Below are 13,486 nucleotides of genomic sequence, written 5' to 3' on the forward strand. Positions count from 1 at the left end.
CACCCAATGGGAACAGTCCAGCCAAAACTGCCAGGTCAGGTCCTCCCTGGACTGGAAACAAGCATCCTAAGACTTGTTTCGAGGTTACACCCCTCATCAGCCAGGATATCTTGAATCCAGTGGCATGGGGAACACAAGACCCACGTCTGGGTATACCTGTGCCGCTTGTGGTGACAAATACAAAAAGAACAATTGATGGACAGAATGCAGAACAATGTCATACATTCACCCCCAGTACAGAGATCTGGGCCTAAATCCATCGTGTTCATAGTCCACGTTAGTGGAAGAGTCAAATGTGTTTTTTGTTCTAACCCAGATAATATTGGGTTTTCAATTAATCATAGCATACATTAATTTCCATCAACTTTATGCATATATAATTAGGTATACACACTCTGGAACACTCTAACCTTAATACTAATAAACCCCCCCCCCCTTGAGTTGCATTCAGTTCCAAATAAATATCTCTTCAGGCATTGCACGTGTGCTATGGACCTTGCCTTGATTCTAGGTGTTAAACTGCACGTCACTATGATGGCCTCATCTAGTCAACCTAACCTTGGCCCCCTCTTCTCGGTCTGGTGCTTCTGGCTGCGGGGATTTCGCTCTGGTTGATCCATGTTCGTTAGCTGTTAATTCTCCCACTATGTGCTCCCATGTTCTTGCTCGGTCTATCTTACCTGTACCCCGCCTCGCTTATCTATGTAAGAGTCTCCTTCCTGCCCCTGGCCATTTTTCTAATTCCTTTTTCCATGTCCCACTCACGGTCCCTCTGGAATTTTCCAGTTTCTAGCTATCTCCTGTTTAGCCAGGACGCATGCAAGGTCTTGGAATTTCCCCATAGTTTTATTTTTGGCCATATCCGGGAACCACCCTAGCAGGTAATGGTCTGGAGTTTGCGGCAGCTCCTTGTCTATGGCGTTGCCTATTGTGCGTCGTACCTCCTCCCAAAATGTGTGCAAGGTAGGACAGTCCCAAAACATTCTGCAGAACGTGGGTTTCTCTCCCCCTCATCTAGGGCAAACTGCAGATTCTACACCAAAATACTGCCTTATTCAGGTCGGGGAAAGATATGCTCTCTGGAGCATGTAGTAGTTTATTAGTTTGAACTGCGCGTTTCTGGGCACTATCGTATCCAAGTCTTTCTCCGGTATCTGTCTTCCCAGGTCCTCCTGGACATAACGGTCTTTGTATGTCCTGCTTGATCGCCGTGCAAAGGCAGGAAACCGTTTTGATCATTCCTGCCCAGAGTGCGACGTACTAGCATCCGGCTCGTGCTCGAGTTGTGCGCTGACTGTGCCCCGTGCTTCCTTATCCTCCGTGCGAGGGCTCTATGTTTTAGGAACTGGCCTCTGGGTAAGTCATTTTCCGTTCGGAGCTCTTCATAAGGGGGCATTTCCGAGTCCCGGCAAACGTTCCCCATCACTTTCAGACCTGCCTCTTCCCAATCCTCCAGCCCTGTCCAGTGCTCCCCCTCTGGTAGGCAGCGAAGCAGAGCTATGGGTAGGTCCAGAGAATAGGGTATTCTAGCACCCACTCACCTCAGATACCGAGCCCAGCAACACGTCACCACCCTAGTTTCTGCTATGTCTCCCGACGAGTTCCTCTGTACCCTCAGTAGTATTTTCACAATCGTTGGGGCGGTCGGCATGAAAGAGCGCCGCTCTCTATCCGGGTTCCTACCCCTGGAGTGACAACATTCCCTATATGACCCCTTCCTGTGGCGAATGAGCATAATCCTGACCCAGAGTTCCTAGTTTCACCAAAAACAAGATGGTGAAACCTTTCCTCTACTGTCCAGTTCAGGTGGCCCACCTTAGGTGTGTGTACAGAGTGTGACATACCTTCTGACTAGCTTATTTTACCACCTGCTGTGGTGCCCAATGGGCCTCTGGGCATGGTGTGGCATTCCCCAGGACTGAGGGAATCCATGGTCACATATCAGCATATCGCAGTAGTGGCTTTGAAGCCTCTTGCCCTGATATGCTAAATCACGAGCCATCCTGCTGGAGGAGGTGTGTACACCATTCTCTGGAACAGGCATTGTGTTGGCAAGATAGACAATACTAGTCAGCCAGCAGACTACAGGACTAGCAGGTTTCAGGGGGAACCTCTAAGGTGTTTTCTGGGGGCATGTCTTCATACATCCGATACTGGCATCAGTACAGATTTATCAAGACAAGATGTTTGATACTAAACATCATAAGTTTCAGTGAAGCCATCATGTAGCTAGGTAACTCATAATGACCAGTGCCCAGTACATGCCTTTAAGATAGCTTACCTGATGGCTTGCAATATCTAGTATTCAAACTAGCTATCACAGAGGGATATCTGCTCCTGCAGATATGTCATCACATATAATATAATGTACCCTGCCATAGGGCTCTAATGCTTGCTGTAGGGGTGACTTACGGATAGTGCATGCTGAGTCTTTGGACATGACACTCAGGGAGTACGCCATGTCATGTTTTTTTAAATGGCTTGCACCAATTCATGCAGGCTGAACTGCCAATTTGTGTGCAGTCTTTGTGGGGGTCCCTTTGGGTGACACAATACCTGCTGCAGCCCTTAGTGACCATCTTTAGTATTTGAGGTACCAGTTACCAGGGACTTACAAGGGTGTTAAAGTCCTTGCCAATTGGGTTACAATTAAACATGTTTCTTGTTTTTAGGGAAAGAGCTCTGGCACTGGGTCCTTATAAGCAGGGTCCCAGAGCACTACCAATCAACAACTTCAGTAACGGTCATCAAAACGTAGAGGCTACCATGTCAAAAAGGCCACTTTCCTACACCGCTGGATCCTACCCCTGACTTTAGAGGGCCTTTAAGAAAGAGGCAACTGACCAAGCTCTTGGCATCCACACCTCCACCTAGATCCAGATGCAGATGGTTGAAAGTAGAGTGCCTTCGTAGTTATATTCAGTATGCATAAGCAGTGACATGCATATGTATTCCACATTAATACATATTGTAATGTCAAATAAGGGTGCAGATTGATAGGCTCTATTACATTTTTCTCCATATAGAACCTTCAGAATTACAGTCTGGGTTATTGTGAATGTCAGTGTTTCAACCCCATAAAGAATCACTAAACGTATCCAAAATATTGGATATGGAGCAGTGATAGGAGCAGGGTCTTTGGCCAGCTCTGTGGCCTTCTTCTTTTCAGAGTGACGATGATGTGCTGGATTTTGTGCGGAAAAGGCACGATTGATTATTTTTTCGTCTTTGTGTTTTCCGGCTTTTCTCAGGTGCTTGCGATCCCTATTTAAGAGTGAAGTTTGTGGGCAGAGGACCTCTACTTGCTCTTCTTGGAGAGCTGGCTATGTTGACGGGTGATGTCTGAAACATTTGTTAATGTATCTCTGTTTGTAGGGATTATTTCCTGGATCTTCCTGTATGGAGAGTAGGAGTAATGCTCCTGTTGATGGGCTTTTGAAAAGGCACTGCTCGGTAGTGATCCTCTGGTTGCCAGAGGAGGATCTCATTTGGGAGGCCTTGACTTCTTCCAATAGTTCTGATAATATTGTGGGGACCGTGGCTAGAGTGTCCATTGTTGAAGAGCATTGGCATGTATTGTAAGTTGTAGCTTGGTCATACTATACTTTTCTTATCATGGCATTCAGCGCCTGCTGTTTGTGATCAATTCTCTGCATGTGGACTGCAAGAGCATGGAGCCAATCAGCTTGTATATCCAGCTTGTCTGCATGGTAAGTTAGTACAGACAAAATCACCTCCATGTTCCTCAACAGCTGGTACTAAATGGATGCGCCTGGCAAGTGGTTCGGTGAGTCTGGGGTAGCCTTACCATCTAAACCGATGAGGTGATAGCTGTGTTGTCTTGGACCGCTATTGAGCCGAGGGGAGGTGCATGTGGATTAGGGTTTCTTATTGTCTGCTCCTTCATGTGTCTCCTGGGCGGGAGCCTTCCAACAGGGAAATGTGAGCCCCTAGGGTTGTTTGATAGGAGAGAGTAAGGTGTTATAGTTGTGTTTTGGGGCTAAGGAGGAGAATGAGCAGAGCTGGCTGGTGAACATGACTTGTATGTGCTTCAAAAGGACTTAGGAGCATCTCCGGCCATACCGTGAAGTCATCTAGTACCACCTCCAGGACAGCATTGTTTAGACCATTATGTGACTGGCTTGTGCAGAGTAACCGAACATATGCTGGGGACTGATCTGAGAAAGCCCATCCAATTGGTTTCCATGTGTCCCAGTGTATGGGGTGGCTGCACAATCTATCAGGGGGCTTAGGTTGAAGGGCCACTCTTTTGTATCATGCACTAGGACCTCCACCAGAAGCTGGTCCTAGGCGTAGGTGTCCAGATGTGACTTTGTTATGGGGTTGAGGTGAGACTGAAGTTCTGCATTATTATTCAGTTTTTCCCTCACTCCCTGTCAGATTTAACTCCGACTGTAATAGTTGCTTTGCCTTGACTGTGGGAGTGAGTGTCTCCTTCACTGGAAGTAATTTGCTGTCTTGGTATGGCCCTTGGTCTGCTTGGGCGGTGGAGTTAAGCCCTTTGAAGGTGGCAATTAAAAGTCAGTAATTTGTACCTTTCTTGGGCCCAATGGCTTGGAGCAAGGGGCTGTTATTGTAGGGTTTTTGTCCTCCCTACAGATCGCCTCAGAGTCAAGGGCTGGGGCTGGTCGGTTGAGGTTGATTGTGAGCTTCTCCTTCGAGCCACCCGTGTATTTTTTTTGCTGGCTTTGTCACCCCATATACTTTTTCAGATCTCATGGCGTCTAGCTGGTGAGTTGGACTAGTTGGTTGGGCAAGATGATTGAGCTGGGTGTGCGAGGTGCAAAACGGCAAGTGTCTTAGGTAGGGGAGCTTCTCAGGAGGCGCAAGCCAGAACTAAATCTGGCTCAACCCATGACTGCGTCCCCTAAAGCTGCATCAGGCCCTCCGAACTGCTCTTGGCTCTGCCTGCTTGCTTCTGCGCACTGCTCTTGGCCTCAACGCGCCAACTAACAGTCCCCCTGCTAGCTCCAGCAGGCTGGGCTGATGTTGCAGTCGACACCCACTCGTGGCTATGCAAATATCAAAGTAGCTAGCGACCTGACAGAGGAGGAGGAGAGGAGAGAGTTGATGCCCAGAGATGGTGCAGACGGCACAGCAGGTGCATGCTGACAGGTTGCAAATGACATTGTGATGTTGTGGCTTCGTTTGCCAGATGAATGTAACAGAACTCTAGAGGGCCCACGGGGCACTACTGCCCTGCTCAGCCTTTCAGCTTCTCCCATGCTACCATGTGCTGCAGTGTCCCCTGCCACAATGTGCTTTAGTACCCCCCCTACACACAGTGCTTTCTCATTGCTTCCTCCTGACAGGCTTCTGACTGTCTTGCTCAGCCTTCGTTGGCATCAATCGCTGGGCTCCCAAAGCTCGTTTGCAATTGGATTTAGCTGGTTCGATAATTGGAGTCAAAAGTCTTGGATACGGCCGGTGGGGCAACTTCATGCTGCCCACAGCTCCCTGCAGCTTGTTCAGTTGGGCTTCTTGGCGCCTCTTAGCGGGGAGTAGAGAACAGGGGTTGTATGGGTGAATTTAATTCTTTTTCCATGCCTGCTTTGGTTATTCGCCCTCTCAGCGGCTCTCTTCCTCGCGGCCACCTTGCATCACGCCAACTCTCATCATTGCGTCGTCATTAACGTCCTCACGAACATCCAATCACTCTTTTTGAATTGGATTCTCAAAATGCCACTATTCCTAGGATCCATGAATGCAGAAAAATATTAAACTTATAATATAAAAATTATTAATTTACAACAAAAAAAGTAATAGCTCATAAATAAACCATTAATCAATTTACATAACTGCTATTCAATGAAAAAATTAATTATCAATTAATAATTAATAATTCAATTATTACTCAGTTAATGTCTCACCATATACCCCTACAAACCTAGCAACCCGCAGCTAAAATGTAACTTAAAAGATAACTATTCCATAATTTACATCTTTAAAATCAATTAAATAATTCATTAACAATTAATTGTTTAATACTTATTACTTAATTAATCTTTCAGTCTAGACCCTTACAAACCCAGTAGCCCATCACTAAAATATAATTAAAATAGATAAGTATTCGATAATTTAGATATTTAAAGTGCAATGAAATAATTAATTTACCAGTAATAATTATTTAACTATGATTTATTAACTTCTCTCCATATACCCTTACAAACTTAGCATCCTGCACCTATAATATATGCAATAAAAATCAGTATTTCATATTTTACATTATTACAAATTAAGTAAATAATTAATGAAAAAGGAATAATACATTATTAATGATTACTTAAATTCTCACCCTAGACCCCTACAGACCTAGCAGTATACAACTAAAATACATGGGAAATAAGTAAGTATTCTATAAATAACATAATTATAATCAATTAACTAATTACTGAACAATTAATATTTAATTGTTAATTAATTATTACCTAATTAACTTCCCACACTATACCCCTACAACTCTAACATCCGCAAATAGCATATAATGAAAATAAATCAGTATCACATAATTTACATAATAAATATTAATAAATATTACTCATACAAATAAATAAAATATATTCAATTATTCATAATTATTAGCAACTAATTAACCCGACAACCCGTTATAAAATACTATAAAAAAAGAAATAAAACATTCTAGATCACTTAAAATTACAATCTATATTTAATTTTTTTTACATAAACAATAATGACAATATAAAATTAACAACTAAAACACATTAAAATAATTTAAAAAACGATATTTGTGCCCACTTCATTATTTAAAATGATACTACCAACATTGATCTTATTTAAAACGATATTACTAACCTCAAAGAATGACATTCTTGTCAACAATATTTTTTCATCACAATATTTGTGTATCACAATATTTATTTTCTCATATATCTGATATTTTTAAATAAAAATGTTGTCTTAACACCCAATAATATTTGGAAAAACTCTTCCGTAGCATACATTGTTTTTGGTTGAGACACTGTAAAGGTACTTTAAATTTTTCAGATGTTGTATCCATAGCAAAATTTAGCATGTTTTATTTTCGATTTTCTGAGAGGGAAGCTTAATGTGTTATTATCTATTGTTTATGTCTGTGAGGACACTTATATTCCTTGTTCATGAAATATCTGTCTTATCTGCCTGCTACTGCAGGACATGGAGAGCTGCCGACTGCGTCTTGACCCTGAACTTGACCGTCACAAGTATGAGAGGAAAATCAGCTTTGCTGGAATTCTGGATGAAAATGAGGATCCAAAAGACTCCCTCCACAGCAGCAGCCACACTCTCAAATCAGACACTGGCTATGAAGAGAAGAAAGGTACTGTACCCCCTCCACGTGACACACAGATGCAAAAGAAGCTCTCAGCAGTGGTGTACCTCAAACTACTCTCCCAAGTCTTCACAAATAAGAAATAAGTGACCTTTTAAGTATGGTCACCCCTTCATTCCTCGTGCCTCAATCTGCAGAGAAGTACAAAACTCTAGGTTTGCGGAATTTAAATATTAACAAATGATGCTCCCAATTGTAGTTCAAATTTGAGTCACTGAAAACAGGTATGGCAGTTGATCAGTTGTGTCACCCATCCACATTGGGAATGTTCATAAATTTCATTTCAAGATTGGAGGCTACCATTATGCATTAATTTTAATTGCCACTCCTGCTGCACATTTAAAGAACTTTGCAAACAATACATTTCAATCTAGAACTTGAACACCATAGTCCATAAGTAATACCCTTATAGAACACTCTTCATCTTTAAAATTACCTAGTTTAGTTTTTGTAAGAGGAGTATGAAGTATATGTGATTTGTAGAAAAAGTTATATATTTATAAGATGTGTGTTTATATGTGTTTTATAGAAGCAGGGTCATGGTTTAGGGCAGTATTAGCAGGAGAATACTGTTTTAAGATGTGTAATTTGTAAATATTGGTGGTTTATTCTATATATTTTGACATTAATGTGTGTGTTTTAGGCTTAGCAAATTTTTTAATCAATTTGGTATGGTAATTACAATGGTTAAACAATTACCGGCAGTTAGATAGGTTGGTGCATCAGCGGACTCGTGCGGGGAGCGAGCACCTTGCTTAGCTTAGGCGCGAGCATCTGCTCACTCATCTCGAGCAGCCACATTGTTTGAAGTGCGGGGTCGCCTTCTCCAGCATTCATCGTGGGAGGGTGGCACCGCCGCAGTGAAGGAAATACAGAAGCACGAGAACTACATGTGCAGCACGCCTATTGCGCATGAAATAAAAAGCCCCATGTGAAAATCACTGATGTGGAAGTCTTGCAAGTTAACTTGTGTTTAAGGGGGCCATTTTAAGTCAGACAAGTTACTATGGAATATCTGGGAAGTGTGTTGGCGCTCTGAAAAGTATCTTTGATGGAGATCAGTCAAAAATGATTGTTGTAGGGAAAAGGTGTACAAGGTCAGAGAACAGAGCAATTATGGGTTATTTAAGGTTTTGTTATATTAGTGTAGGTGTATATGGTTGTGGGTTGTTAATAATTTTGGAGTATTGTAGTTAAGAGTTTTAATATATAAGTAGGATAAACTATGGAATCAGAACAGGGAAATAGTTTAGAGGTAACTGGGTGTAGGATTAGTGAGGAAGTTATCAGAAAATTGATTCAGCAGGAGGTGAAGGCACAGGTTAAGGAAACAATAGATAACATTTAAAAAATCAGAAAAAGAAGGATGTGGAGTCACGGGATGAATTTTACTCCTTATCAAAGGAGTAGTCTTTGAGAGATGGGAAATGAGGTAAGAAATTGAGAAAGATCAAGCATCTGGAAGACCGCTATGGCTATCAAAAGGAAAGGTGTATAATGCAGCACACAAAGGAGGAGTGACACTAGCAGCAAACTATAGGATGAATTTTTTGACATGGAGTTGGGACTAGGTTTCTTGACAAATGTCAATAAGGAATATGATGAATACGTTTTTGACATTCAGCCGGATGATGGGTGACTGGTGGCCAATGGAGTTTGTGAGTAGAGTTATTAAGTAATGGGTGAGAACATCATTGGATAAATAGGTTAGAAAGATGCTGAGGGCTGAGTGCTCAAGACCTGTTATTAATGAGAATGTTAGTTGCTCCCCGTATTGGGACTAGGAGATGATTAGTTTCTTATTTCGTCTGGGGATGCCTGAAACGATCACTAAAACAGTGCCCAGATATGGTGCTGGATGTCCTAAATGCTTTGGCTAGGATATTTGATATGTTGGACGAGGCTCATGTTGGTGAGTCATCAGTGGATCTTGAGTTACTCCAGGGATGGAGTCAGAGAGCAATAATAATGTTGAGAAATGCAAAAGCGGGATTGATGGCAATGAGAAGAAAACCATTTTAATGAAAATCAGTTCCAAACTGTGAGATATGGCAGAGAAGGAGCCACGCGAAGATGCAATGGGTTTGTTTTCTGGCAAAGGCTTAGTTAAAAGCCTAGGGAATTTTTTTTCATAATTTACTGCCTTGGATAAGGCGCTTGTTCAAATGAGGAAGGTTTTCAGAGGAAGTGTTTTTGAAAGGGCCAGTAAAAGGGGAGTTTCAATTGTCAGAGGATTCAAAGGTTCCAATACAGTAACACAGTAAATAGTATAGAGGCCTCTTTAAATTTCTACCCAAATGGAGAGAAAACTGGAAGGTCAGGAAGAGGAAGGTTTGCAAGTGATCGCAGCCAGAGTTATTCAGGATCACAAAGTGATTACGGAGATTATTTTTGGTTGTTCCTAAGGAAAAGTTTGGGCTCGTTTAGGATATGTGAAGGAATGGGAAAAGATTATGCAAGATACAGGGATATTAAAGACTGTACAGGGTTATGAAATAGAGTTTGTAGAACAACCACAACAGGTAAAAGAGCAAAGAGAGTTAACTATAGCAGAGGAACAAAAGTCTGTAGTGGATTCAGAGATAGAATATTTGATACAAAAAGGTTTGATCAAGCGTATAGAGGAAAGTGCCAGGATTTTTGTGAGCACTCTCTTTTTAGTACAGAAGAAAGACAAAGGATGGAGAACAGTAATAAATCTGAGGGAGTTAAACAAATATTTGGTTTACAGGTATTTTCAAGATGAAAGGTATACATTGTTGTCAATTGGTTATTGAAGCTTGACCTGAAGGATGTATACTTCACAAATTCTATGGAGACGAAAAGTCATAAGTATTTACAATTCAGATGGGGAAAGCAGCTATCTCATTTTCAATATCTACCTTTGGGTCTGTCTTCCACTCAAGGGTGCTTAACAAACGGGTTGTAGTGGTGAACTATTTGATAGAGAGAAGTGTACCGTTTATAGAGTATTTAGACTATATATTGCTTATGTCCCAAGAGTTGAAGGAAGAGATAATATTGGTTATGCACTTGTTGGAGAGTTTGGGTTTTTTGATAAACAAAGAGAAGTCAGTTTTAACACCCTCTCAGAAGATGGAATGGATTACAGGTGAATACTGTGGCTGTCATGTTAAAACTACCGGAGAGGAAAGTAAAAATGATAAGAAAATAAATATTGCATGTTTTGAGGAAGGGATTTGGCTCAGATGGTATGATTGTTATCTTCTATCTAGGTAATTTTCCTAGGTCCTTTGCATTATTGTGCATTAATGACGATAAAAGGAGATGCTTTTATGAAAGGTTGGTTGTGTGGAGACAGAGTAAAGATGTACCAAGAAGTGAAAGAGGAATTGTATTGGTGGTTAAACAATGTGGATGCTTGGAATGGTCAGGCCATTTTTAGTTGCGTCCCAGATTTTGTTCTGGAAATAGATGCCTGTCTGAGAGGCTGGGGGCATGGTTAGGAGAGCAACACTTAGGTGGATTATGGGCAGAGAAGGAGAGGATGAATCACATAAATTGTTTGGAGTAACAGCAGGATTTTATGCTTTGAAAAGCTTCAGGGAGATTTTGAGAGGTCAATCAGTGTTGATGAAGAAGGACAGTGTGTCAACAGTGGCTTATATCAACTGATTAGGAGGGAGCAGATCCCATGGTTTGTCGGAGTTGGTGACATTTTGGTATCTTTGGAGCACAAAATTAGAGTGAAAGCAGAGTACTTACCAGCAGAATTGAATATGGTAGCGGATTGGAATTTAAGGTACTTAAGGGATTATAGCCATTGGAGGATAGAGGAATTTTGGGATCCTTTTGGAGGTGGATCTTTTTGCAGGCAAACTGACGTTCCAACTAGAGAACTATTTCAGCTGGATGTCAGATCCAGGAAAGTTTGAGGTAGACACATTTCAGCAGGTTTTTGGGGGATTTACCCCATTTGTAATGATTCAGAGGGTTCTTTTAGCAGATCAATCAATCAATCAAAGACATTTATAGAGCGCACTACCTACCCGTAGGGTCTCAAGGCGCTAGCAGAGGACCCTTAGTAAGCTGGAGCGCTTGAAGGTACCTCGGGCAGGTAAGGTCTGTAAACTCGTGGGACAAAAACTCTATGGTGGTACCCCATGTTTTCTCAAATTTAGGGAGAGAATGTGTTAGGCCAGCTGTAATCTTCTGCATCCGCAGTGTATCCCATAGCCTATATAGCCAGACTAGTCCCCCACCTTGCCAACAACGCCTGGTTGGCTGCATCCAAGGCCAGGGGGATTGCTTTTCCCCGACAAGACAGTAGAGGGTACATTAAGGCATTGGGGAGCCCTAGAAAAATGAAGAAGGAAAGTTGAGGTAGGTTTGTGTGGTGTATGCTATCTATCTCTTGGAGAATTGCATCTGAATTGCTCTGTACATTTGGACATGATCATAGGATATGTGTACGGGGGCCCATATGGACGCATTGACGCCAACATTGGCCTGTCTCTCCCGGTTTCCATCTAGCTAGCCTCGCCTGCGTCTGATGCCAATAATGCACAGTTTTTAAAAACATTTCTTTGCCCGCTGTGCTGCAGGAGGATGCCCAGTCCCTGTAAAAAATGTCCTGCCATTTCTTGGGTGAGAACTCATACTCCAATTCCGCCTCCCATCTGCGCTGCACAGGGGACTTACAATGCTGCTTAGGGGTGTTTAGGAACAAGTAAATATATGACAGTAGTCGCTTTTCAGATGTTCGGGTAATGAACCATAGCTCAAATTTGGTCACGGGATGGCCCGCTTGGGGGAGCACCTGTGGCTGAGTCACCCAGTGGTGGGGAGCTAAGTATTGCCAGTATGCCTTCCGGGGATCCCAAAGCCTGTAATGAGGCTAACAAAATCCATCACTCCCTTCCCATCGAAGAGATCTCTGATGCGTTTGCAGTTGCCCTCCTGCCAGTGAATATAACCGTTACCCGACCTTGCCGGAGGGAAATCTGGGTTTCCTATAAAGGGGGTCAAGTGAGACATGGGAGTTGAGAGGCTGCACGGCCCTTGTACTCTATCCCACACTCCAAGAGTGTTTTTCAGGACCGAGGGTATATATACCCCACAGGGTCAGTGCCGCTGAGGCAGCCATGGAACTTTTCAGATGTGCTTGCCCGCTATTGAGCGATCGATGAAGCACCAATGCTTCTCCGACTCCAGCTTGTACCACTCGAGCATACATTTAAGCTGTGGCGCTTGGAAGTAGCGCACCAGATGTGGGACGCCCAGTACCCCATCCGCCTGTTTCAGATATGTAGAGTGACGGGCCATTTGTGCCTTCTTACCTCCCAAAACATAGTTATCGAGAAGGCATTGCAGTTGTGTAAGTGACTTCGATGGTGGTTGTAGCAGCAGTGTCTGCATCAAATATAGGATGCGCAGTAGTATGATCATTTTGATGGCTGCCAATCTTCACAGCCAGGACATAGTATGCTTCCTCGAGTGCAAGAGGTCCCCCTGACCTCCGACAAAAGGGCAGCATCATTCACTTGGGCTATCCTGTCAAGAGTGGGATACAACTGCAGTCCCAGATACTGGACCCCCTTGTTTTCCCACCTGAATGGGAACCGCACTGCCAGTGCTTGCTGCTTCTTCTTGGGGCGAGTCAAGTTCAGAGCATGTGTTTTGGTGATATTGACCTTGAAACCGGAAGCGCAACTAAAGCATTCAGCGCAACTAAAGCATTCAAGTTCCTCCAGCAAGGGGGCAGTGAAGTCATCGGCCGCGTTAAAAACAAGACCACGTCGTCCCCGTAAATCGAAATTTTATGCTCTCTATTGCCCATTCTGATCTCAGTGATATTCGGATTTTGACGTACCCTTTCTGCAAATGGCTCCATATATAGAGCAAAGAGCAAGGGTGATAAAGGGCAGCCCTGTCGCGTACCTCTCCTAATGCGGAATGGTCTAGCGGACACTCCGTTAGCCCTAAGCCTCGCCTGGGGATCCCTATACAAGCCGTCCACCCACCTCAGAAATCTGTCACCTTCCCTGAATTTACGCAGGACCCGCTGCAGGAACGGCCAGTGAATCTGGTCCAATGCCTTTTCGGCGTCGATCGAAAGGAGCACCGGGCATCTGCGTGCGCTGGGATTTGTCCAACAGATCACAGGCCCGGTGT

General features: G+C 43.2%; 1 protein-coding gene across 1 annotated transcript in view; it reads left to right on the plus strand.

The window, feature by feature from the left end:
• The window catches only part of UNC80 (unc-80 subunit of NALCN channel complex), a 2,521,865-nt gene that overhangs the window by 1,007,153 nt on the left and 1,501,226 nt on the right, over window positions 1–13,486 (plus strand). The window contains exon 26 of the mRNA XM_086955549.1: window positions 7,174–7,339. Coding sequence (XP_086811675.1) covers window positions 7,174–7,339 — 166 coding nt within the window. The remainder of the gene's footprint in view (window positions 1–7,173; window positions 7,340–13,486) is intronic.

This window comes from Lissotriton vulgaris, chromosome 2_1 (assembly GCF_964263255.1).
Source record: "Lissotriton vulgaris chromosome 2_1, aLisVul1.2, whole genome shotgun sequence".
NCBI classification, from domain to species: Eukaryota; Metazoa; Chordata; class Amphibia; order Caudata; family Salamandridae; genus Lissotriton; species Lissotriton vulgaris.